At 43.7% G+C, this 24,175-nt stretch overlaps 1 protein-coding gene across 1 annotated transcript in view; it reads right to left on the bottom strand.

The window, feature by feature from the left end:
- Positions 1-1,310: 1,310 nt before the first annotated feature.
- Positions 1,311-24,175, bottom strand: part of BRF1 (BRF1 RNA polymerase III transcription initiation factor subunit) — a 202,258-nt gene continuing 179,393 nt past the window's right edge. Inside the window, exons 16-18 of the mRNA XM_035104684.2 lie at positions 11,021-11,072; positions 7,429-7,597; positions 1,311-4,705 (exon numbers count right to left, since the gene is read on the bottom strand). Coding sequence (XP_034960575.2) covers positions 4,668-4,705; positions 7,429-7,597; positions 11,021-11,072 — 259 coding nt within the window. The 3' untranslated portion in view covers positions 1,311-4,667. The remainder of the gene's footprint in view (positions 4,706-7,428; positions 7,598-11,020; positions 11,073-24,175) is intronic.

The raw sequence follows: 24,175 nt of genomic DNA, 5'->3' as shown, positions 1-24,175 counted from the left end.
CCCCAAACTGAACCTTTGAACCCCTCTTTCCAGCTGTCCCATTGATCCCAACCACTAGGCTGCAGAAGTCCTGCTTTGATATATGTGAATGGTTCTGAAATGTCTCTGGGTCTCATTTACTCAGTTATCAGCATCAGATTAGAACGGTGCGTGTGCCAAGTTGAGAGAGTGGAAAGAGAGTGTTGGCTTATGCATTGTTCAGGAAGGGGGGAAACACACACTTTCAAAGAAAACATACACACACCCTTAAATGTTTTAAAACACTTTTGCTTTGTAGACACAAAATAAGGATATACACTGGGTATTTTGTACACTGCTGTCCAAGTCACACAGGAGCAGTCTTAAGAAACAAAACAAAAAAGCCTGCAAGGGAAGACAAGAACACATAATAAAAGATGACTTTTTAAAAAAATATTTACAACAGATATTACAATTTGTCTGGGGGGTGAGGAGGGGAGACGGCAGGCTGTGGCTCAAGATGCGGGCTGTAAGGACCCTTCAAGATGCTTGCAGATTGTTTCGATTCGCTGGCACTGCCCCGCACCAAATGTGTTGGCCTTGTTAAGACGAGAGCGACAAGCGGCACTATGCAAGGAGTGATACATAAAAACAGCAAGAGGCGATAAACTCCCACGCAATCCAGAGGCAAGGCAAACAGTACAGCGAGAACTAATATGGAGGTCACTTTTTAAGACGATGCTACACAGCTCCCGCCCAAGTCTTTCTGTGGAGAAGGGAGTCGCTCTCATGAAACAGCACATACAATTGAGATGCAATTGGTGCACACACGTCACCATCAAAGCTTGCCAGCCCTAAATTGTTCTCTAAAATGCAGTCTATACATTTGCCTGGCAGAGGAGCAAGCTTAGCCCCTTTCCTCCACTGTGCAGACAGCGTCTATGCAGGACTGCGCAAGCATCTGACCACGTGGAGGTTTCTAGGAGAGGCGGCGGCGGCAGCAAATACTGGATCTGCACAATCAGGAACATGTAGGGTTCCTGTTCCACCCACCTAAGTGTTGGCAAGTCTGTGAACTGAGGCCAAGTGACAAAAGGTTAGAAAGACTTCAAGGTAGAAAAAGCACAACGCCACAGTTTGCGGATTCTGCCTAGGAAATGTGCGCTACACTAGGAGCAGGAGGGAGCCAGGATTCACACCTTGCAAATCTAAAACCAACCATTCTCGAAACCCTGTGAGCTCTCGTCATCATCTGAATGCAGAATACGGCAAGCTCCGAATTATTTTCAGGGGAACGCAGCCAAGTGCCTCCCCCAAGGTCACTGCGATATGTTAACAGTAGCAGACAAGGGTGAACTGTGTACTCGCCTTTATTTTAACATTTTCCCTAAGTAGTTATGAAAACAGAAGGTGGCATCTGCTAATCCGTTTGTATTCCCTGAGCTTAGTTACACCGAGGAGGAATGAACAAAGAAAAATAAAAGAAATCTGTGTGTAATATTACATGACTTAGAAATGTGAGAGGCAGGATTGAAAATTCTTATGCATTCCAAGGTTTATTAAAACGACACCTTTCTGCAGCCGCAAGACAAAACACACACCTCAGCCCTCCTGCAGCTGAAGGCAAAGGATCGCAGCAGAGCTGGTGGCTTGTGAAATGCTCCTCAGCAGGCCTGCAAACTTTCCCATTTATGGGAACTGGAACTCAGGGCCAAACTGGATTGGTTGTTAGATGTGCCTTTGCACCTGATAAGCATCCTTTCAACAAAATGAAAATAGCAGTCGCTGGGGAGTGGATACAATTACTGGGATTCCTGCAGGCAGTGTATGGTATTTTAACCCTTTCCTCCCTGCCCCCACTTTAGCTACAACTTACAAGTATACATAAGCTTTCCCTAAGAGGACAAACAGCAGCTTGGGTGGGCGAGTTTCATTAGGAAACACCTGGGGGATGGTTCAATCCAGTTCCCCCAGTGCTGTGGCCCAATCCAAACTGTGCCTCCTTTGTAGGTGCTCTCTGCAAGAATTTAAAGATCATGTATCTCCATCATGACACTGAAATTGGTCCTCAGAATCCCAACCCTTTAAAAAAGCCAACAAAACAAAAAACCCTCATTGAGCCAAAGTAACACACTGGGGAGGGAGGAGGGGGGAAATCGCTGATCCTACAGGACCTCTTAAGCATTTCGCAGCTGAGAAGTGGGCAAACTTCTCTTGCCTCCGCAATGACATACTATTGGATTCAAAATCAAACTGCTAAAAGACCAATAGAAGCCCGAGAATAAAGATTAAACATCTCCCCCAAAACTGCTTCTCCTATTCCTGCAGTTGGTATTTCATACGGATTGGCCAGATTCCAAATCTCAGCCTTCCTCAACCTTGTTGGCTGGGACTGACGGGAGTTGTAGTCTAAAATCAGAGCCTAGCTATGCAAACCTGGCCTCAAGGAGGCAAGTCTGGCAAGGAGACATGCCAAGCTGCCCGGATAATCCACGTGAAAAGCAGGCAGCAAATGCCAGGGCAACTGCATGGACCCAGCCAACCACAAAGAAGCAGATAGTGAGATACTGGCAAGCTCACCACCTAGTACCTGGTCCCTAAAAAGAATTATTTGGGGTTTTGTTGTTGTTTTTTAAAGGAGGGAGCTTGCCACAGCAATCTCTGCCAAAACAGAAGTGGCCACGTACTATCGAAGCAAGAATCTCCATTTTACAGATCCAGACCTAGTACTTCAGATAAACGCCCAGATAAATCCCAGTCACAGAATTAAATGCAGGATGCCCCAGGAGATCTGAGTCACCTCCTTCTGCCATGTCCTACCATCTCCCAGTGACTTGAGTCTAGTTCTCAGAGAGCTGGAAAATCTGCATCTGGGCTGGAACATCGCAGGCTGAGAGTGGGGGATGGTGGGCCTTTTCGACTAAACCAGTGGTGCCAGACCTGTGGGCCTTCCAGAAGTTATTGGACTCCAACTCCCATCGGTCCCAGCCAGCATGGCCAATGGACAGGGATGATGGGAATTTTCTGCATGGAGGGATTTGTAGCTCTTGCATGGCTGAGCAGGTCACTATGTAAGTCCCCACTTGCAGTCCGAAGTGGTACATCTCAATAATACCAGCTGAGCAAGAACTAGCTCTTCTGAATTCAGAAAAGCATCGCTTTCGGTCTTATCCTCTAACTAGGATATTCCAGCCTGGAGCTCTGGTAAAAGCAAGCAATGGCATAGAAAAGAGGCAGCTTGACCTTTTGGCATGGACAAGGCCAACATGGAGAACTGGGTGTATTTTTGTCTCAATGGGGCGGGGAATCCATTTCCCACAAAGTCAACTCGGCACATCCTCCTTGCCTGCCAGGCAACAGGGATGAAAACCGCCCCTGTGGTATGCGTCCTTTGGCTACCAGCGAGCAAATAGATGCTGTGCTCCTAGAAAGTCAAAGGAGTCAAACGCAACGGCTGTAAAAATTCAGGCTGCAATCCTGCAAGGCCTGAAATGAGGAGGTGGGAAACTATTGGTCTGGTTTAACCTCAGGTTCACAAGGTTTAAAGTTCTGACAGGTTACTGGACAGTGCCGAGAGAGCAGAGCTTGGTCAAGGTTCTCATGGGGCTGAGCCTGTATCGACCTCATTAAATAATATTAAATTACATTACATTAGGGGCAGGGGGAAGGGGGAAGTAGCTTATTTACCTTAAAACAAAGCAAAGTAAAACTTACTGGAGACAAATCTGTCTATTGTGCCAAGCCAACTAAGACTGCCAGAAGGACAAAAAGTGAGCACAACCCCCCGCCCCCCAATAGTTGTGAGTAGCACCATACTCTTAAATTTTAAGTGCATCACAGAGGCATAGGAGCTTGTGAGATGCCCTACAGTCAGCAGCAGGGGTGTCAAGTCTTCCCCTTGAACTCTTCTCCCCTGCCAATCCCTCACTTGCCCTATCCCTATCTTACAGCAGCGGTGAGTGAAGGCCTGGCTTGTTTTCCTTGGAGCAGGAATAGACTCCCCTTACTAAGATGTCCAAACTGTTTCCCGCACCTCTGAAGTCTACACCGGGATACAGCAACCAACTTTGACAAACCCTCTTGTTGCTTCTTCAAGCTTCTTAAGGTACCACTGCTGTCCTCTATGAGATACTTTTCCAATGACGCTCTAACCTTAGGGTAACACTGCATTTATTTGGGGGTGGGGAACCAGGTGTTTGGGATTGCTTTCCAAGAGGAGTTGCCTGGGCAGCTTGCATATCAGCTCTGATGTTATTTATTTCAGCATGGAAACACAGAAGCTACGCCAAGGTCAGGCTTTTTCTATAGAGGGGCGGGGTGTGTGTGCTTTTATCACCCCCAATGTAAACAGTGCATGTCCACAACTTTTCCACTTGGAGGTTTTGCACACTATTATGATTTTCTCCTTGTCATATATGTGTTCTAACGGAGATGTGGCTGAACCAAGGACAGCCACAAGGCAGTTCCAACACCACGCCGCCGAGTTGTGCCAGCCATTTTGCCTCTTCTCCTTTGTTCCCTGAAATGGATGCTTCGCTGAGTCCCTTTCTCATAACATGATCCAGAAACATTTCAAGTATTCGAAAGCCAAACCCCGGTGCCAGGCTACAGGTCAATGGAAACTGACCAGCAAGCAATGGAAGTCAGGAGGGTTTGTTGACATCGCCAGCTTAACGTCCTTCACCGATCCCATTAGGAGGCAATTAGAATTAGTATCCTTCGTCGTCGTCCATCTCACAGCCATAATCTGAAAATGCCAAAGGGAGAAAAATTATCAGAAGAGACAGGATAACCGAGGATCCCTTAATAGATTAGCCTCTACCCCACCCACTCCCAGAAGACAAGACAACAGAAATAGTCCTTCCTAGGAAAATATACAATGCGGGGGGGGGGGGGGTTAAGCACAGGAAGAAATCACACACAAAAAAGCAGTCCAATGAAACACTTTTTAAAAAGACAAGAGAGCTTAAATGTAGGTCACAGAAATGAGCAAGTGAGCCAATTTCTGTAGCATCCAAAATGTCAAGTAATTTCTAGCTGCATCGAGGTAAGCAAATTGCAGGTTTCGCTGGAGAGAGAGAAAAAAGCTAGCTGGGTTTTAAACTAGCCTACCCCAGGAAATTTGTTCCTTAAAAGAGCCTTATGAACATGCCCCCAAAAGTTGCTAGTCTCCAAAAAAAAATGTTACTAGCCTGCCAGGAGCTGGCAGAGAGCTCCGCCCTAGCTCCCTCAGCCTGCTTCATTTCTACAGAGAAAGGGGATTCCCTCCTCTGGCCCTACAGCCATATGGAACTGCATGGAGCTACCTGCGTGCAGTTCTGTCTCACCTCTGGCTGCCAGGCCAGGGCTTGAATACAAGGCTTAGCTTAGTTAAAATCTGAGACCTTCTGCTCTCACTCACTCACACCACACCAAGAGAGAGAGGAATTGTCCTTTCTTTCCATCCAATTCAGGTACCTTCACAATGCTCTCCTGTCCTGTCTTGCCTCTGCCTCATTCTGTTATATTCACTCACATACACTTTCCCCCTGATAACACAGGGAACCCTTTTCTCAGCGACACTTAATGGTCAATGGTAACACAGATGCGTGCATGCTTGCTGAATCTGCTTCTGCAGTAAATCATTTAAATTATAATCTGCCCCCCATTCTAAAAGCTTAGGGAGACTTAGAGAGAGATTAAAGTTTTCAAAAACTGCCTTTTCCAGTTAAAAATCAAATTAAAGCAGCTCCAACTCTAGTCCTCTGCTGGCTTAGACCTGATTTGTTCGAACCTCTTTACATTTAGGCTTGCAACTTGCATCAGATTAAACTTCCTCCAAATACTATTACACATATATCATGCTCTTCCTTCAAAGAGCTCAGGGTGGCACATATGGGCGTCCGTCCTTCCTTCCTTCCTTCTTCCCTATCTTCACTGGGAAAGTTAGGCTAAGAGACAAGCTTCTGAACTTAGAATCATAGAATCATAGAGTTGGAAGAGACCACAAGGGCCATCCAGTCCAACCCCCTGCCAAGCAGGAAACACCATCAAAGCATTCTTGACATATGCCTGTCAAGCCTCTGCTTAAAGACCTCCAAAGAAGGAGACTCTACCACACTTGGATCTCCCCAGTCCAATACACTAACCACTATACCGCACTGTCTCTTCAAATATATGCAGAAATGATTACCAAAGAGTGTAGCTCTATTTGTAGCTGCTGCTGCATTTTCTTTTCTTTCTTTTTCTACAAACAGGGTTTTAATTGGTTGCAATTTTATGGATGTGCTGAGCATATGTCTATATCCTTGCTAAATGCTTTAGTGGATCCTGCAACAATGCAACTCTCTCCCCCTCTTGTTGGAGATGTTCATCTCTAGGGGTATACTTTAATCTTGATTTTCTTATCGATACATTTCTCTGCTTTCGATAGCTGGCTTTTGACATCCCTAGGCTGACTAACTACCTGGTTTGAGAAAACAAGGAGGGCCTCAAAATCCACTGACAAATTTCCAAAGGAAGGGAATTGCATAGCTCTAAGAGTCACAGATGAGATGGTTGGCTGTCCTGGATCATGGTGCAATTGAACACTTGGTGACGCAATGCAAATTTGTGATGCAAATCTATCAGTGTTCACATAACAGGGAGACAAAATTATGTTTAGAATGGTTTTTAAAACAGTTACAGTAGTAGAGGGGGAATGATTCAGCGAGCTCTAACTAATTTTGTACAGTTACTAGTACTGATACTATTTAATATACAAAATCATTATCATTACAATTCTTTCAGCTTCATTCAGCCCAGGCACACCTCTCTGGCTATATTTCTCTAGGAGTGCAATTCTAATCATATTTGCTAGAGGAGAAAGAGTTTCCTGCAGTCTGAATGACCCCTTTCCACTCAGATCAAACCACTCTGTTGTGATTATTCTATAGACCTTGCACAAAAGCTGAAAACAGCACCAGTGCGAAATTAAGGGTGTTGAGACGATGGCGCAGTAAATAATCAACACTCCAGCACCAGCCTTCTCCCCTTGACACTGTCAGGCACCACAATTAGTGGGTTCTGTGTCAAGTCTTTGGCTATACATACATATTTACACCGTAATGAGAACCTTCCGTGCAGCAATAATGCTGTACCCCCAAGTTCGGAGTGTATTCTCAGCTCTGTCTGTAGATGCTGAATTCAATCGACTCAATGGCTCCCACCGCCAAAAGACTGTCTTGCTAAGAAATGTTTATGAACGTTATTCAAGCCTGGAAGTACTGTCATTGTGTACATCACAACAACAGAAGAAAATAGTAGAGGTTGGCAGCCTAAATCCATGGTAACCCCATGGGGTCCTTCTGTTACCTGTCCTCCTGTTACCTGCAGCAGCTGGAGAGACAGGTATCTGGAACATTAGTATAGAGCTGCCATTGCTGGGGTAAGGAGGGGTTTTGTCCTTTCTTTAAGTGGATGGGTCTTTGCAATGGATGAGTTAAGACTTACCATTTCCCCCCATGAGCTGTAGGGCACTCATGCAATGCTCCTCTTCTTCCTCGACTTCTTCTTCTTCCACTTCCTCCTCATGGTTGTACGAGACGGGCCCGGTTTCTACCAACACATTTGCTGGCTTCTCAGCTGCTTGGGCCTCTGTCTGAGTGCTTGGAAAGATTGCCTGCAAAGGATAAGAAAAGCAATAAGAAGAAGAAGAAGAAAAATCTAGACCCATCGCCTCTCACCTTTCCCCTTTAAAATCCCCAACTGAAAGGAAGAGAAAATCGCTTGGCACATTGCTTATTGTCCCCCTATTAAAGCTCCTCGTTAAGAAGCTTAGAGCTATTCTGGGGGGTGCTCCTGTTCTCCTGTGCAAATTCAGAGTTGTTTGGATAGTTCAAAGCACGGCCAAAGACTGAATGAGGAAGATGTTGCAGGTGGATATAAGCACATAACAAGGCACAAGCTCTTAAAAGCAACACTATTTGGGGAAACTATTTGGGGGAAATTGTAAGTGTTTTCTCCCAATAGGTTTGCCTTTAATCCAAACCTTCTGAGATGCAAGGATTGTGTAAGCACAAAATGAAACAAAGTGATGTGCGCAACGCCCGGTGAATTAGGTACCATTCAGCTGCAATTGGAGAAAGAGTTAACAATTCATTGTGCAATTTTGCATCCAACTGTTTAATTAGGAGGAGGGCCACAACTGAATGGTCCAACACCTGCTCCAAGTGCAGAATGAATCAGAGAATTATAGAATCATAAAGTTGGAAGGTACACCCAAGAGTCATGTAGTCCAGCCCCCTGAAATTCATTCTCTTTCCTTTTTAATTTGTATACAGTCGTACCTTGGACCCCGAACGCCCTGGAACTCGGACATTTTGGCTCCTGAACGCCGCAAAACCCGGAAGTGATTGTTCCAGTTTGCAAACGTTCTTTTGGAACCCGAATGTCCGACGGGGCTTCTGTGGCTTCTGATTGGCTGCAGGAGCTTCCTGCAGCCAATCAGAAGCAGCGATTTGGTTTTTGAATTTTGGAAGTTGAACGGACTTCCGGAATGGATTCCATTCGACTTCCAAGGTATGACTGTACTGCCTTTCTGCATTACTATACACAAGGAGGTTTACAGCAACAAAAGATACAACAAAGAGCACATAATCTGATCCAATACAAAAAGTCATAATAAAACAAAACTTCAAAATGTTTGTTGAACCAGAAGCTTGGCAGTCGAAGCCAGATGATGGATGGGAATGGATTCAACCTCTGGCATGTGACTTATGAGGATCTTCCCAGCAGGAAAGACTCATGCCTGGGACTTTCTGAAGCTCTTGCCAAATGGAGCAGAGCAAACAGAGGCAGGTTGGACCAATGGGCTGAACTCCTAATTAGGCAGTTTGATCTGCTGTGGAGGCATCGCTGATACTCAGTGAACTGGCAACCAGACCATCAACTCTCATTTGACACCAAGGGGATATTACAAAGAGACAGAGAGGTACAACGTACAGTACAGAAAACAGGAAAATAAAAGCAAGTTTCACAAGACTTCTAGCAGTGCAGGCTTTTGCGCAACTGTTCTGCCAGGGAATGTGCTGTGCTCCCATCTGACTGGTTGCCCCAGCTACTCTGGGTGCCTTCCAACATAAGAAAACATCAAACATTAAAACCATCCCTATACAGGGCTGCCTTCAGATGTCTTCTAAAAGTTGTACAGTGGTACCTCGGTTTGCGACCGCCTCGGAGAGCGACCGCTTCGGTTTCCAACCACCGCGGACCCAGAAGTGTTTACATCCAGGTTCCGCGGCGCTCAGATGCACAGAAGCGATCTCCGCAGCGCATGCACAGAAGTGCTCTATCGGCGCTTCGCGCACATGCAGAAGCGTGCCTCGGGGAGCAACAAACTCGGGGAGTGACTGGCTCTCCGGAACCAATTGTGGTCACAAACCGAGGTACCACTGTATAGTTTTTTATCTCCTTGCACGAGCATTAGACACAACCATTGGTCTTTAATGTCACTTAGCTGCCCTATGGAGCCACTCAAAAAGACAAGAGACACATCTACTATATATTTTGGAAAGCTGTTTGCCTGTTCATTCTGCATTTGGACACCTCATTTTGGCAACCTCATTTTGGATGACGGTTCCTGAGATCAAGGAGTTGGTTTTCGTTTATGTTTGGATACAATAAGGCAGCATTCGAATCAAGATGGCAGAACCTTTCAAAACTGCACTGATTTTTTTGTTTTGTTTCTTAGAATTTCTGAGCCGAAAGCTGGGCTCAAGGCTGTTTCTAATAATAATAATTCTAATAATAATTCTAATAATAATAAATACAGTGAAACAAAGCAGAAGCAGATAAGTTCTCTTGATTAACGAGGTCCCAGCTGAAACCAGAACCAGAACTATTCTGACACTAAAGAACTAGTGCAGGAGTTGGCTAGGATATGGTTGTAGTTCAGGATTCCTTAACCTCGGCCCTCCAGATGTTTTGAGACTACAATTCCCATCATCCCGGACCACTGGTCCTGCTAGCTAGGGATCATGGGAGTTGTAGGCCAAAAACATCTGGAGGGCCGAGGTTGAGGAAGCTTGCTGTAGTTGGTTTTCAGTTATCCCATCCTGCCAGCTGAAAGGCAGAGATCCTCAAGGACAGCACCAAATAATCCTAACAGCAATAGGTCAAGAGGATAAGAGCTTTTCCCTTTCATGTTACCTCTGCTCTTGCTTTCCAAGACAATTATGCAACCCCAGATCGCCTGTACACAGCTGCAGGGAATTCAGGTATCAAAAGAAACAGACAAGGCAGTAATAGTGGTAGAAGCGCCATCCCCATTTATATTAATTGTTATGCCAGGAGTTTCCATCTGCCTTGAATGTTTTCACAGAGGAATGGCTGAATTTAAAAGAGCTACAATTGAACCATTATTTTAAAAAATTGCACAACCCTAATTAAAACGTGACCTTCTGCTAATTATCATGTCCATTTCCTGAATGTCTCCGTTCTAAAAATGTGCAGGTTTTTCTAATGAGGGTGCATACAAAGCAGTTTTTTTTTAATTTCCCTTGACGTGAGCGCAAGCTGTTTTTGTAGGGGGTGGAGGGTAGAATCATGTGTTCTTAATCGTTTTAAATGTGAAGTTGTCAAAGTCCTCTTTTAGCAGAACTTCCTGAATTGGTTTCTGAACTGAACTGAAGTTTGGCTTTTAAATTCACACAAAGAATGTGTGTGCTTGTTTGCCCTACTTCAGAAACAGCAAAAACCCGTCAAGCCGTCAAATCTAGCTAGCGAACGTTTAGAATGGTGCAAGAGTTCAGAGATTTATGCCTAGGGGTTGAGTTAAAGTGTATTGCACACACTTTGCAACCTACCAGTACGCACTGGTTTGGTATTTTAGTTCAGCCAGTAGTTACAGTGGGGGGGGGAGGAATAGAAGAGGCACCTCGTTTTATTCTGGGACGATTTTTTGGCTGAGGTCCTACTCACTTTCACAGTGTGAAAGAAGCAGAGAACAGCTGGATGGAAGAAAATGGCTTACAGAGCAAATGTAAAGACTCAGGTGACTCTCCAGGTACTGGGATTTTTAGAAGGTTCAAACAAAACACTGTACCTCTTCTGTTGCAGGCTTTTTTGCTAGCTGTGTCGAAATCAAGGGTCTTAACCTGAACGGAAGAAGAATTCAAAACGTTAGACCCTGTATGTGAAACAGAAAGTAAAAGGTTGAGCAAGTCTATCTAGAAAATGTTAAACAACCAGTTGAACTGGCACCCTTCCTGCTACAAAATAAAAAAAAACAAAGATCCCACGGAAAAGAATTAGGAGAAATATCAGCCATTAACAGCTCAGTTAACCAACCACCGCCTAATAATAAATTCACATCCGGTCACTCTGCACCAACAATAAAAACCTTACAATATCAGGGTCATCCCACATGATTCTCTATATATTTGGGTTTTCAGTGACCCATTTTGGGCTCTTAATCTTTTCCTAAACTGCTTGAGACATTGTTGTAGTAAGTCAAATAAATAAACAAGAAAGACCTGGCAGAGTTGCAAGAAAGTTCACCTGAGAGCAACATTAAGATTCCTGAAGCCCCGGAGAGTAATACTCTGAGGGCAGCTTGCTATGGAAACAAGGAGTGGCATTATACAGAAGCAACATCCAGCTTGTCTTGCATGGCAATCCATTTCTGGTGTAATACCGAAGACCCAGAGGAGGTTCAATTTACTACCTATGTTCTGAGCTGGCCCAATAAGTAGTTGCAAAGGCACACTTTGAAGCATATCGCCTACTCCTTTGGCTGCTTTAAATGTGTTACAAAAACACTTTATCTCATTTAGAATTGAATTTATTTAAATTTTTGCTAATCATTTGTCTGCGGGCTGCAAATATGTGAAGGGCTGATTGTGCAGAAGGTTATTACAGCAGTATTTTCTATGTATATAATTACAGTAAGCTACCCTAAAACTAGAAGGAAGGGAACAAAATGCATTAAAAATAATAATTAAAAAAGTCAGAGGAATCAGTTTTATCCAGTTCTCTCTGTTCTTCAGATTCACAGTGTCAGGGTTCACCAATGAACAGCATCCAAAATGTTACGGCCGCTCAAACAAACAATGGCAAACCCTGCAATGCACTTCCCTCCCTTGGGCTGTGGGTGTTTTGCTTTTAAAACTCCAAATTCTGTTATCTGAATAAATGTGGTCTGCTTAGTTTGCATAATTTAAATGGTTTCCAAGTAAATATGCACAGGATTTTCAAAACGTTTGGAAGGTTTTTGGAAATGTGCGATGGTTAAGCCAGGCCACGGAAAGCAAAAGAATGGAAATTTTGGGTTAGATGGACTGTGCAGGGCACCTTCCCACTAAGCTATGGGAGACTTGTCGTTATGAGAAGCAGTAGCAACTACATGGCCATGTATTTCTAGCGACATTTAAAAACGTGAACCCATCAGTCGGACAGGGGCAGAAGCGCTGGAAAACGAAACCCCCAACAAACCCAGAAGGATGATCCACTGTGATTATCCCGTGACAGTTCCCCATTAAGACTATTCATGATACCCCTTAAGCCAGCTCCAGTTTGAACTGGACTCTAGAACCCGGTTTAAGGGGAGCCCTACCCTATCAGGGAAGCGGGTGGCGCTGTGATCTAAACCACTGAGCCTCTTGGGCTTGCTGATCAGAAGCTCGGTGGTTCAAATCCGTATGGTGGGGTGAGCTCCCGTTGCTCTGTCCCAGCTCATGTCAAGATAAATAGGTACCGCTGCGATGGGAAGGTAAATGGCATTTCTGTGTGCTTTGGTTTCCATCACGGTGTTCCATTGCATCAGAAGAGGTTTAGTCATGCTGGCCACATGACCCGGAAAGCTGTCTGTGGACAAACGCCGGCTCCCTTGGCCTGAAAAGCGAGATGAGTGCTGCAAGCCCATAGTTGCCTTTGACTGGACTTAACCGTTCAGGGTCCTTTACCTTTTCCCCAATGGGGAGGGGCTTCTCTTCCACACCCACCCTTCGTTAACCATCATAAGTGGGGTGCCAATTTGCTTAACAGCAGTTCGCACAGGACCTTAGGGAGCAAAGTTATGGCCTACCAAGAGGTAAGTGCAGCATAGACAGCTAGAGGGTAATTTTAATAGATAATCACTTAGTTGCATCTTCACATCATTAAGCATCAGTGCAGAAGACATTAAAGGTCTTCTTTTAAAGAGAGAGAGAGAGAGAGAAGAATGGTGGTGATTATACTGATTAGCCATTTCAACCGGAATGTGCTGGCATCTTAGGAGAAACCACACCTCCCACCGATACCCTGAAGACATCCTCGCCTCCCAATTAGGAACAAGCTGTTGAAGAAGTCCCCAGGGAAACCAGAATCTGTTGACATTTGTTTTACAGATGAGGAGGGTTCATATGCACCCTGAAAGTAGTTAGGCTCTGCTGCAGTACAGAGAATATTCCACTTTCCTTTTAAGTAAAATGATGCAATAATTGGCATTCCCTTCCCCTCCAACCCAACTACCGAAATTTATAAGGAACTGAGGTGTGAGCAGATTACTGACCTTCACAAATAACTGGTTAGATCCATTGTTAAATTTCTACCCAAGGACATTGTTCATCCCCTCATGGGGAATCTTGCAATACAGTAGCTTGCAAGTCAATAAAAAGATAAACTACAGTGCAAAAAGGATAAAATATTAAGATAAACCTAAGTCAAATTTAAATAATTCCAAAAACACACAGAGCAACAGCCAGTAATAAAGTTTTTAAATAGAAAATTAACAGTGAACCAGCCACCTTCTCTGCTTGCACAACCTGCAATCATTTCCTGACTCCTCAATGAACTGGAGAACATCAGAAGAACCCTGTTGAATCAGGTGAAAAGTCCAGCAACCTGTTATCCCTAGTGACCAACCAAATGGTGATGGGAAACCCACCATGAAGATAGCCCTCTCCTGCTCATGTTCACGCTGGGAGCTTCTTCAGATGCAGAAGGTGCCTGCTTCAATCCACAGCTGGGAGCTGGATGGAATAACAGTCTGATGCAGTTTAAGGTTGCTTTCTGCTTTCCCAGCAACTGTATTTAGTGGCATGCAGCCTCTGTTCCCCAGACTAATAGTCATCAGCAGCCATATCCTCAATGAATTTATCCAAACTTCTTTTCAAGCAGTCCAGCTTGGTGGCAATCACTACATCTCAAGGTAGCAAATTCCACAGTTCACCTATGCACTATTATGTGAATACGTTCTCCTTTTTGTCTCTCTAGAACACTCCAGTGTTCACTTGGAGGACTCTGGAGCCCAGTATCTCCAGCATCTAGTTCTCCCTATCTGCAAAGTGTTGCATCCTTTTATAAATCTGCCATGCCCCCTGCTTGTCTTCTCTCCCACTGCAAAACTGTACTAATCTCCAGATGATGAAGGGTTTCCTAATGGAGAAGCTGGGATTGGTGGCCGGTTGTAAGAAGGCAGTCTGAGCTCTGTGGGGCACAGCCCCATTCGTCCTTATGGACCCACAGCCTTCCTCTGCCTCCAGCCTCTTGATTCTTCTCATTTCCCTTTTCTCCTGCCTGGCCAAACTGACTTCCCTCTGAAGGCTCTACCACAGCGTGGGGATCACAACAGGAAAACCCTGCTCATTGCATTCTCCCAAGGCCACGGCAACAAAAGCAAGACCTCTGTGGCAGATTTCAGAGCATGGAGGGTGGAGAATGCCACATAACATCAGAAGCCCTGGGCAGCAAACCCGGAGCACCAACAATAATTTCACCAATTTATTTCCCTCTAAGGTATTACACACAATACTGCTTCTCCTCTCCCTCCCTCTCCCTCCCTCTCTCTTTTTTAAGAGGGAAAAAATAGTTTATGCCTCTTGGCCGATCACATTCTCCATAGGGAGCGATTCTCCCTTTTACTGTACATGATGTACAGAAAAGTTTTCACAGTGCTGCGTATTCTTGCTGGCACTTTTTTAAAAAAAAAAATACCGCAAATGCCCTGACCTCCTTACAAGAAAGCAGCCTTCTGCCATCCCGGCCATATGTAATTGTAAATGGCTGGCTGCCATGGCTACAAATATTGGCTCCTTCTGCTGTCTCGTTTAACCAGTGAGGGCTCAGTTACTGAGAGATAGGCCATCACTGGGGGGAAAGAAAGAAAAAAACAGCTGTTTTCTAGGCTGAGGTGGAAGCAGACACTGCTCTTCAAGCTCAAAGAGCCCCTGAAAAGAAGGGCAAAAGTCTTTTATTCCAACTTTGCAACAGACGTGTCTTGCCGCAGTTGGCACAAACCACATATGTTTCCTCCATTATTCGGATTTATTATTGCGATTATTCTGGGGAAGGGCAGAGAGGAGCCTAATAAAATCGGGTAGATTCAGAACAGACAAAAGGGGAGCAAATTTATGGAATTTGCTGCCGCAAGATGTGGTAATGGGCACTAGCCTAGGTGGCTTTGAAAAGAGAATATATAAGTCCACAAAGGACAGGTCAATCCAATGGCTAAAATAATAATATATAATAATAATAATAATAATTTATTATTTCTACCCCGCCCATCTAGCTGGGTTTCTCCGGCCGCTCTGGGCGGTTCCCAACAGAATATTAAAAGTATGATAAAACATCAAACGTTAAAAACTTCCCTAAACAGATGACAAATGGGAAGTGCAACATGGAGTGGTCCTGAACTGTGTCCCAGACAGCTCACCTCTTCCAGGATACTCTATTACAGTGGTTCCCCCAACTCCCCTTCTGAACCACTTCTAAATTGCTGAGGTTCTTGGTGAACTACTTAATGGTTTTTCTTCCTGTTGCAGTAATTCTAATGAACAGTGCTAGGTGCTGTATGATTTTCAATTCAATTTTTACAGTCATGCTGTGGACCACTTAAGTGACAGTCATCTGCGGACCACAGTTCGGGAACCTCTTGCTCTATTACAGTTCTCTTCCCCTCAGTCCCAATGATGAGGGCTATTTCAGAAGCCCCGTGTTCCTAAGCAGTTGGTGGAGCAGTTGCATGTGAGAGCATTACTGCCTTCATGTTCTGCTTGTGGGCATCTCAAATGCATCTAGCTCAGGCATCCCCAAACTTCAGCCCTCCAGATGTTTTGGACTACAATTCCCATCTTCCCCGACCACTGGTCCTGCTAGCTAGGGATCATGGGAGTTGTAGGCCAAACCATCTGGAGGGCCGCAGTTTGGGGGTGCCTGGTCTAGCTTGTTGTCCATTCTGGTAAGGAGAAAGCTAGACCAGCTGGACCTTTGTTCAGGTCCAACAGGCTTCTTCTTATGAAGGGTCTTTATTCCAGAGGAGATACCTTGCAAAATTTACTGTTGTTGTATGCTATATTTTATTGCACTTTCCCCCACATAGGAGTTCTTGCAGGACGCGCCACTGTCTTGTACTAAATTGAAATACTTCTAGTTATTATTCGTGGCTAATGAACACAGTCCTAAGCACTGGAAGCCCCACAGCTCAATTAGACCTGAATCCTAGTCAGTGTACTTACAATTTATACATGCACACCCACCCACACTGGGCTGGGGTGTGTGTGTGTCAACAGTGCTCCAGAAGAAATGGTGTGAGTTGACAAAATAACTGATTGCCAAAAATAAAGGCCCAGAAAATAGGGAAATCAACTAACAAAGTTTTTTAAAAAGTTGATTAACCAACCACCTGTTGGTCTAGCAGATTTAACTCAAATTGGGATAACACCAAAACCACAGGTGAAATGCTGAATGTAGTGAACAATAACTTACTAATGAAATGCAAAAGGCTGCATTGTGATTTCCAACTGCAATAAAACAATGGAACCAAAACAGCTTCAAAATGGAGGTGAGTACACCTCTAAGCACCTTTAAGTCACAGTCCTACTGTTGAAGATTTGCCCCATACCAAATTAATCAGTCTACAACTGTTGATTAGTCTACAATTAAACTGCTTAGAGCTTTGAAATGAGTTGGTTTCAAAAAACAACAACAACCCCAAAGCAATAAATTGGTGGAACCAGAGCTTGAAACTAGCACCCCATCAAATGAGCTATTTAACACTGAGAGCTGACAAAGCTGACATTCTCCTGACAAAATGTGATTGGGACGAAATTTGTCACTGTGTCTGCTCACCACTGAATCTGCTTAGCTCATGTTCTGTCTTCAATTGAGCTGTAGAAGATAACATCTAAGTTTGTCCTCTAGCTTAACAACTTAAAAGAAAATTCGATATAATAGATTCTGACAGGGCTGAAGCGCGCATAAATTGAATTGCCAAAGTGAACAAACACGGAGGGTAAGGAACAACAACAGGCAGGCTGCGGTAAACAGCTGCTTTTATTTGCTTTCATTCTGTAAGTGAAAATTAGACCATGCAGACACTCTAGGAGCCACCATGATATGAAAGTTAAATTAAAGGTGCTCCATTTTGCAATAGGGTAAAGGGGGATGGAGCAAGGGAGAATGTTAGCCACCCTGATCCCCTTGGATGTGAAGGAAGGACGGAAGGACGGAAGGACGGAAGGACGGAAGGAAGGAAGGAAGGAAGGAAGGAAGGAAGGAAGGTATTTTGAAATCTCATTCTGGACACTGGCTCCCAGGTCTGCTACCCAGGGTGGGAAACCCATCTGTTCACACAAGCTCAAATGAGACTAGGGGGACATAGTTCAACCCAAGGACCACATTCCCTTGTGGGGAACCTCCCAGTCTGCATGCCAGTGATGGTGGAGCAATGGATGCAATTATCACCCTTGTGGATGTTACATTGCAGCCACACAAAAGGCAGAGGTTACTCTACATGTGTCTTGGATTGGTTGGAGGCACCAACCTGAGGACTCTCCAAGGAAAGGCGGCTCCGAGCCCAGGGATTGGGGTGGGACAACAATGAGTGGTCAGAGGGAGAACAGGGGAAAGACTGGTTTCCCTGCGAACGTCTCGGTCCTCAAGCACTCTGCAGAGCACCAGGTTGGTGAAGGCTTGTATAGGTAATGAAATAGCCCAACTGTAAAACTGTGTGAAGAATTCAATCATTTTAAACTGTACGTAACGATACTGAACTTCTAAAAATCAAGGAACAAATTTTGCTCCCTGAATTACTGTATATTCCTGCGTATAAGACTACTTTTTAACCCAGGAAAATCTTCTCAAACGTCGGGGGTCATCTTATATGCCGGGTCGTATTTCTTATATGGCGAGTATATCCCAAACTCTATATTTTAACTGGAAAAGTTGGGGGTCGTCTTATACGCCCAGTCGTCTTATACGCCGGAATATACGGGTATGCTAAGGCTTAGAGCAGAGCAATCTTAAGTGCAAGATTAACCACATTAGTGCTTTTAACCTCCTGACAAAGTTAACCAATATTTGTGTTTTTTTATAAAATAAAATAAAACCCAGGCCTCATAAAAAGAATATAATGAGGGAAAAGATGAAAAGGAAAAACATACACTAACCATTCATTTCCAGGAACATTCTACAGGGATTGTAATTATCCAAAGGTGGTGCAAGATTCATTGCAAGCACTTCCTCTCCTGAAAGTACACGGCACTTCAATGGCATAGCCATAATCCCCAACTCTATCAGATAATATTAAAAACCTCTTGCTGGCAAACACACAAAAACACAGAACAGGGGAGTAGGTAGTTTTTAAATAGTAACTGTGAAGTAAAAGAAATGGTTGAAAAAAGATATTTCTACCTGCATGTGGTATGCAGCACATTAAAGAAAAATATCCACAACCATCTGGAAATCAACAGAACTTAGACTTTGTTTTGAGATTATCTTTCACTCATACCTAATTATAAGCCACAAATCATTCCATCTTGCTTGCAATTTATAGCATCCGATTAAGGCAAATCTCTTATTTAAAAAGCAAACATTTCTCTAAAATTCCTGGCTAAAGCCATCTAATCAGACAGCTTCAAAGTGCCACCCTGGAAAGATTGGAGGGTTGGAGAGGGAGAACACACACACACACACACACACACACACACACACACACACACACAGCTTTAACACATACAGTACTGTTCTGTGAAACATACACAGAATTAAAGGAAATGCCAACAAATGTTTTTAAAGTATGTTGTCCCTGAAGTATATAGTCACCGAAAAGCGTAATGAATGCTAACTCCTTTCCCAAATCAAGTCTCTGGGAAATAATCAGGCTTCGGCACAAGCAGAACGAGAGAGTTATCAGCAGGAAAACTCTGAAGTTATCTTCAAATATCTGAAGGGTGTCACATGGAAGTTGGAGCGAGCTTGTTTTCTGCTGCTGCAGAGGAACCCGAACCAATGGATTGAAATTACAAAATTCTAAATAAACATTGGGAAGAACTTTCTGATGGGAAGAGCTGCTCGACAGTGGAGCGAATTTCCTCAGAAGGTGGTGGACTCCTCTTCACTGGTGTTTCCAAGCAGCAGTTGCATGGGCACCTGCCAGGGATTCTATATTTGCAAGTCCTGCATTGCAGGGGATTGGACTAGGTCAGGCATGTCCAACAAGTCAATCATGATCTACCAGTCAATCGCGGGACATCTGTGGTCGATCCTGATTGATCTCCCCCAAAAAGAAAAAGAAAAGCTCAAGAACTCTTCCTCCCTAAAAAAAAGCTCAACAACTTTGGTCAATCCAAGGGGTAGATTACTGCCAGTTTTTTTTCCTAGTAGGAGTAGATTGCAGTCTCTTGGAAGTTGGACATGCCTGAACTAGGTGAACCTTGGGGGTTCCTTCCAATTCTACAGTTCTTTTTTAAAAAGTCTTTAATAAGCACCTTAGAGTTAGCAGCAAGGGTGCCTGCTGAGTCACCAATGTTTGGATTTTTGAGTGGGTGCCATTGGATGTCTTCAGTGTCCCCCAGAACAGTCACATACACAGGAGACAAGGAGAAATAGCATTTGCACACCCACTTTACTTTTCTAAGGGATCTGGGTAAGAGTAGTATCCAGAATTAATCAGAGCTTGAATAATAATAATAATATAATTTATTATTTATACCCCGCCCATCTGGCTGGGCTTCCACTGCCACTCTGGGCGGCTTCCAACAAACATTAAAATACACATAGTGCTGAAAGGTTGCCTTTAACAAGTGAGAAAAAGGCAACCACCTTCACAACCTCCTGGCCATGGCTTTGTGGGCACTAGGGGAAGTCCTCAAAGGCACCACTGTGCCCACGGGCACCATGTTGTCAACTCCTGCATTACAGTTTTATAAGTACCCATAATAATGATAATAATACAGGGAAGTTCTTAAATGGCTGATGTTTTATTGTATTTCTAATACTTTGTTGGGAGCCGCCCAGAGTGGCTGGGGCAACCCAGTCTGATGGGTGGCATATAAATTATTATTATTAATATTATAAAGATGCCCTTGGACTTTAGAAGAAACACAACAACAAATAAATGTTACTCAACCCCCTCCTTAAAAGCTTGCTGAAGTTTCATGAAGCTGGTTTCATGTTTAGTCACTAACGCATTCAAATGGTCTACAAACAACAATTATCTGCAATTAGCACACAGACTGGAGACTCAGTCCTGGAATAGCATCGTACTTTCAAGGTAGATTGGGCCATCCAGTGTAATTGAATTTATCTGCTCCATGGTGCCAGGATACACTTAAATGGAAAAAAAAATTCTGCCAATACACAACAGGGCTGGCTCCAGAAAACAGACTGCTCAAACATATGCGGAATGTGACCCTGGTATTTTTACTGGAGTACAAGGGGCTTAGTTTTGGGATAGCATGCTTTATCACTGGTCCTCCCTTCTCCCCACATACCACACACACAAGACAATGCTTGGATTACTTGTGAAGATGTGGCCAGCCAATTAACACAGGTTTATCCACTCATTTCTGCACAAAGTTCACTCTCCATCTCAATGTAAGGCGGCCTTTGTGTCTTGACTAATTCATCTTTCAATTCGGTTCAAATTCATCAGCTATCAAGTTTATTTACTCCTTCTAGGGACACGGGTGGCGCTGTGGTCGAAACCCCTGAGACTCTTGGACTTGCTGATTGGAAGGTCAGCAGTTCAAATCCGTATGATGGGGTGAGCTCCCATTGCTCTGTCCCAGCTCCTGCCAACCTAACAGTTCGAAAGTGTGCCACTGTAGGTAAATAAATAGGTACCGCTGCAACGGGAAGGTAAACAGCGTTTCCATGTGCTCTGGTTTCCATGACGGGGCGTTTTTCAAGGTCCGATTAATTCCGGATACTACTCTTAAACAGTTTAGTCATGCTGGCCACAAAACCTGGAAAGCTGTCTGTGGACAAACGCCAGCTTCCTTGGCCTGAAAGCGAGATGAGCGCCACACCCCATAGTTGCCTTTGACTGGACTTAACTGTCCAGGGGTCCTTTATCTTCTACCTTACTCCTTCTATTCTAACCATTGCACAATTTATGAACTGGAGCTCCAGACATCACAGGCTTGGCATGCAGGAGAACACACTGCACTGATGCTGGCTGAAGTCGCTTGGCCCTGTGGCTCTACCCTGAGTGGCTAGTTGGACATTTCAATTATGGCATAAAGTCAGCCTTCTACTGAACAATTCACCTGGTAGTCACAGGTGGACAGGAATTCCATGCAACTCCTTGCAATTGAGCGTATGGAATTCCATTCAGCTGACTTGAGTGCGCTGGTGAAAATAGACAAATCCTTGCCCCTTCCTTCATTACCAGTATTTGACCCAAGCAGGCTAGTAGAAGAGGGATGGAACCATTTGTTCCTCCTCCACCAGTCCACTTGGTAGAAGGCATTTTTAACCATCTTTTGAGCATCTATTAGCCTGTGTTCTTTGCTGGCACAGATTTTCTGATAATGGATTATTGTTGCAGTAGACACTGCTGTCTAGTTCTGAAGAGTCTTGATAATAAATACTTATGGGTGATATAAAGCAGGCCTCCCACATATTCCTCAGCTCATCCAATCAATACCTTTTGTTATACTCTCTATGTGCTGGAGAACAGCAACTTTTCACTGTCTGTTGCTCCAGTCCTCCTACACCTTTATCTTTAGCATGACTACAACCATAAAGCTAACCCTGCCTTCTTTTGCCAACTACATCCTCCTGCTTCTCCCGGCATCCTGTCCTCCTGTCCATAGTTACCAGACCATCATTGCAAGCATGTCCCCATCGATCCAGAGCATCTGAGCCATACAAACCACCTGGCAAATCTCAAACCATCCAGATGTTTACAAAGACAGCTTGTGTTAGACTTCCCTGAAACCTCACCCTGTATTTAAATCATTTTAGGTGTCTCATAGGGCTGGGAGGTGAAATCCACTTCAAATTGTGAAGCATCCAGTTTGAGCCCAGCAATTCCTCAATACGTTACTGGATGTAGTAGCTATGTGCCCAATTCTGCTTTGGCCAATACCCTGATCTGGAGTCACGCTAACAGCAAAATTCTATGCTTGCTTGGAAATAAGTCCCACTGAGTTTAATAGGCCCTACTCCCAAGTAAATGGATACAGGATTGCAGTCATAAGTGATGTGAAGGATGCTATTTTTTTATATCTAACACTTTTCATATCTATTTCACTGGGAAATATGGTGTCAACATAGGAAATGACTATTTTTACTTTGAATGACACTGCCAAGTAGCCGAAGGCATTATTAGGCCAGCGCCGAGGGCCTTCTGGCGGTTCCTTCACTGCGAGAAGCAAAGTTACAGGGAACAAGGCAGAGGGCCTTCTCGGTAGTGGAGCCCACCCTGTGGAACACCCTCCCACCCATGTTAAAGAAAAAAACATCTACCAGACTTTTAGGAGACATCTGAAGGCAGCCCTGTTTAGGGAAACTTTTAATATCTGAAAGACTATTGTATTTTAATATTTTGTTGGAAGCCGCCCAATTTATACTCGGGGTATAATAATAATAATAATAATAATTATTATTATTATTATTAACAGGATATCATTAGTTTTGCCAGAGACATACAAACTATTTTGGGTTCTCCTCCTCAGGAGTTGCCTATTAAAACAAAAACTAAATAAATGCTGGGGGTGGGATAATTATACCAAACTAAACTTTAGCACATATCTCTTATTCAGCGTAACTCACAGTGTCTTGTTTGTGTGAGAAACAGAATGATTAATTACAGTTGAAAATGAATGAGGCACGAGGGAGATCCTATCAGGGTGGATTGATTTAAATCAGCCAGAAAAACAACAACATTTTAAATCAAGTTTTCCATTGCAACCTCTTCACATATTTCCTAAACAGTGCAGATTTGATCATTAAATCATGTTTATCTGCAACTAAATAAAGTATGATTTACATTGTTGTTTCCTTCTTAACCAGGGCTTGCATCTCATTGTGTCAATGCATATATTTTGCCATAGAATCCTAGAATTGTAGAGTTGGAAGCGACCACAAGAATCATCTAGCCCAACCCCCTGCCTGCAATGCAGGAATCTTTTGCCCAACGTGGGGCTTGAACGCACAACCCTGAGATTATTTTCTCCTAGAAAAGGAAATGGCTTTAAAATATTAATAGATCAGCCATGGAAGTTTGTGAGGTTACAAATGGGAATTCTGGAATCTCCGCCTGGACAATTATTTTGGCTTCTCTTCATTCCTGCTTCATCCTCACAAAAACTTAGTAAAAAGGTCCATGGAGGACAGGTAGAAGCAAAGGCCTGTGACTTAATGAGCAACCTACATCAGATTATTTTCTTGAGATGAAAATGAAATGCTTATTTTTGGCAGGTAGAGGGTAATCATATTTGAGAAATGATCAAGCCTTCTTTAATTCAATGCATCTGGTGGAGGCATTGATTTAATTTAGAGATTAACTGTAGGCCCAACATGCTTAAATTAATTCAATTTAACACTGACCTAGTTGCAGTATTTGCAATTTATTTATTTTTAATCTAATTTAATTTTTTAAAAAAAGTTTTATTTTTTTAACTCAAATTTAATTTACCTACAATCCTTGTAAAAAAAGATTACTGTAGCTGAGATAGGGGGGAAACCCCTCTCACTTTGTGAACTCTTAGATACTGTGTATATAAATAACCTTAAGGGCGTGGAAACAAGATATTTCATTGATCTTCACACCACTAAAATTCTGCATCCTGCTTTGCTCTCTCCTTGCTGCCATCAGCATTTAGTGTTCATTTATAGCTGGGGATAAGTGAGATGATTCTAAAAACAAAAGTAGGATAGGCAATCCCTCTTAACCTGGTCCCAACCAAATGTTGCATTTCAGCAGAAGAATTCAGCTTGCCAGATGTCTGGATGAAGCAGAAAAAATGGCTCCCTGGAACATGGAGATGTAGGA

The sequence above is a fragment of the Zootoca vivipara genome, chromosome 1 (genome assembly GCF_963506605.1).
Source record: "Zootoca vivipara chromosome 1, rZooViv1.1, whole genome shotgun sequence".
Taxonomy (NCBI): Eukaryota; Metazoa; Chordata; class Lepidosauria; order Squamata; family Lacertidae; genus Zootoca; species Zootoca vivipara.
This window is presented reverse-complemented; position numbering and strand designations above follow the sequence as displayed.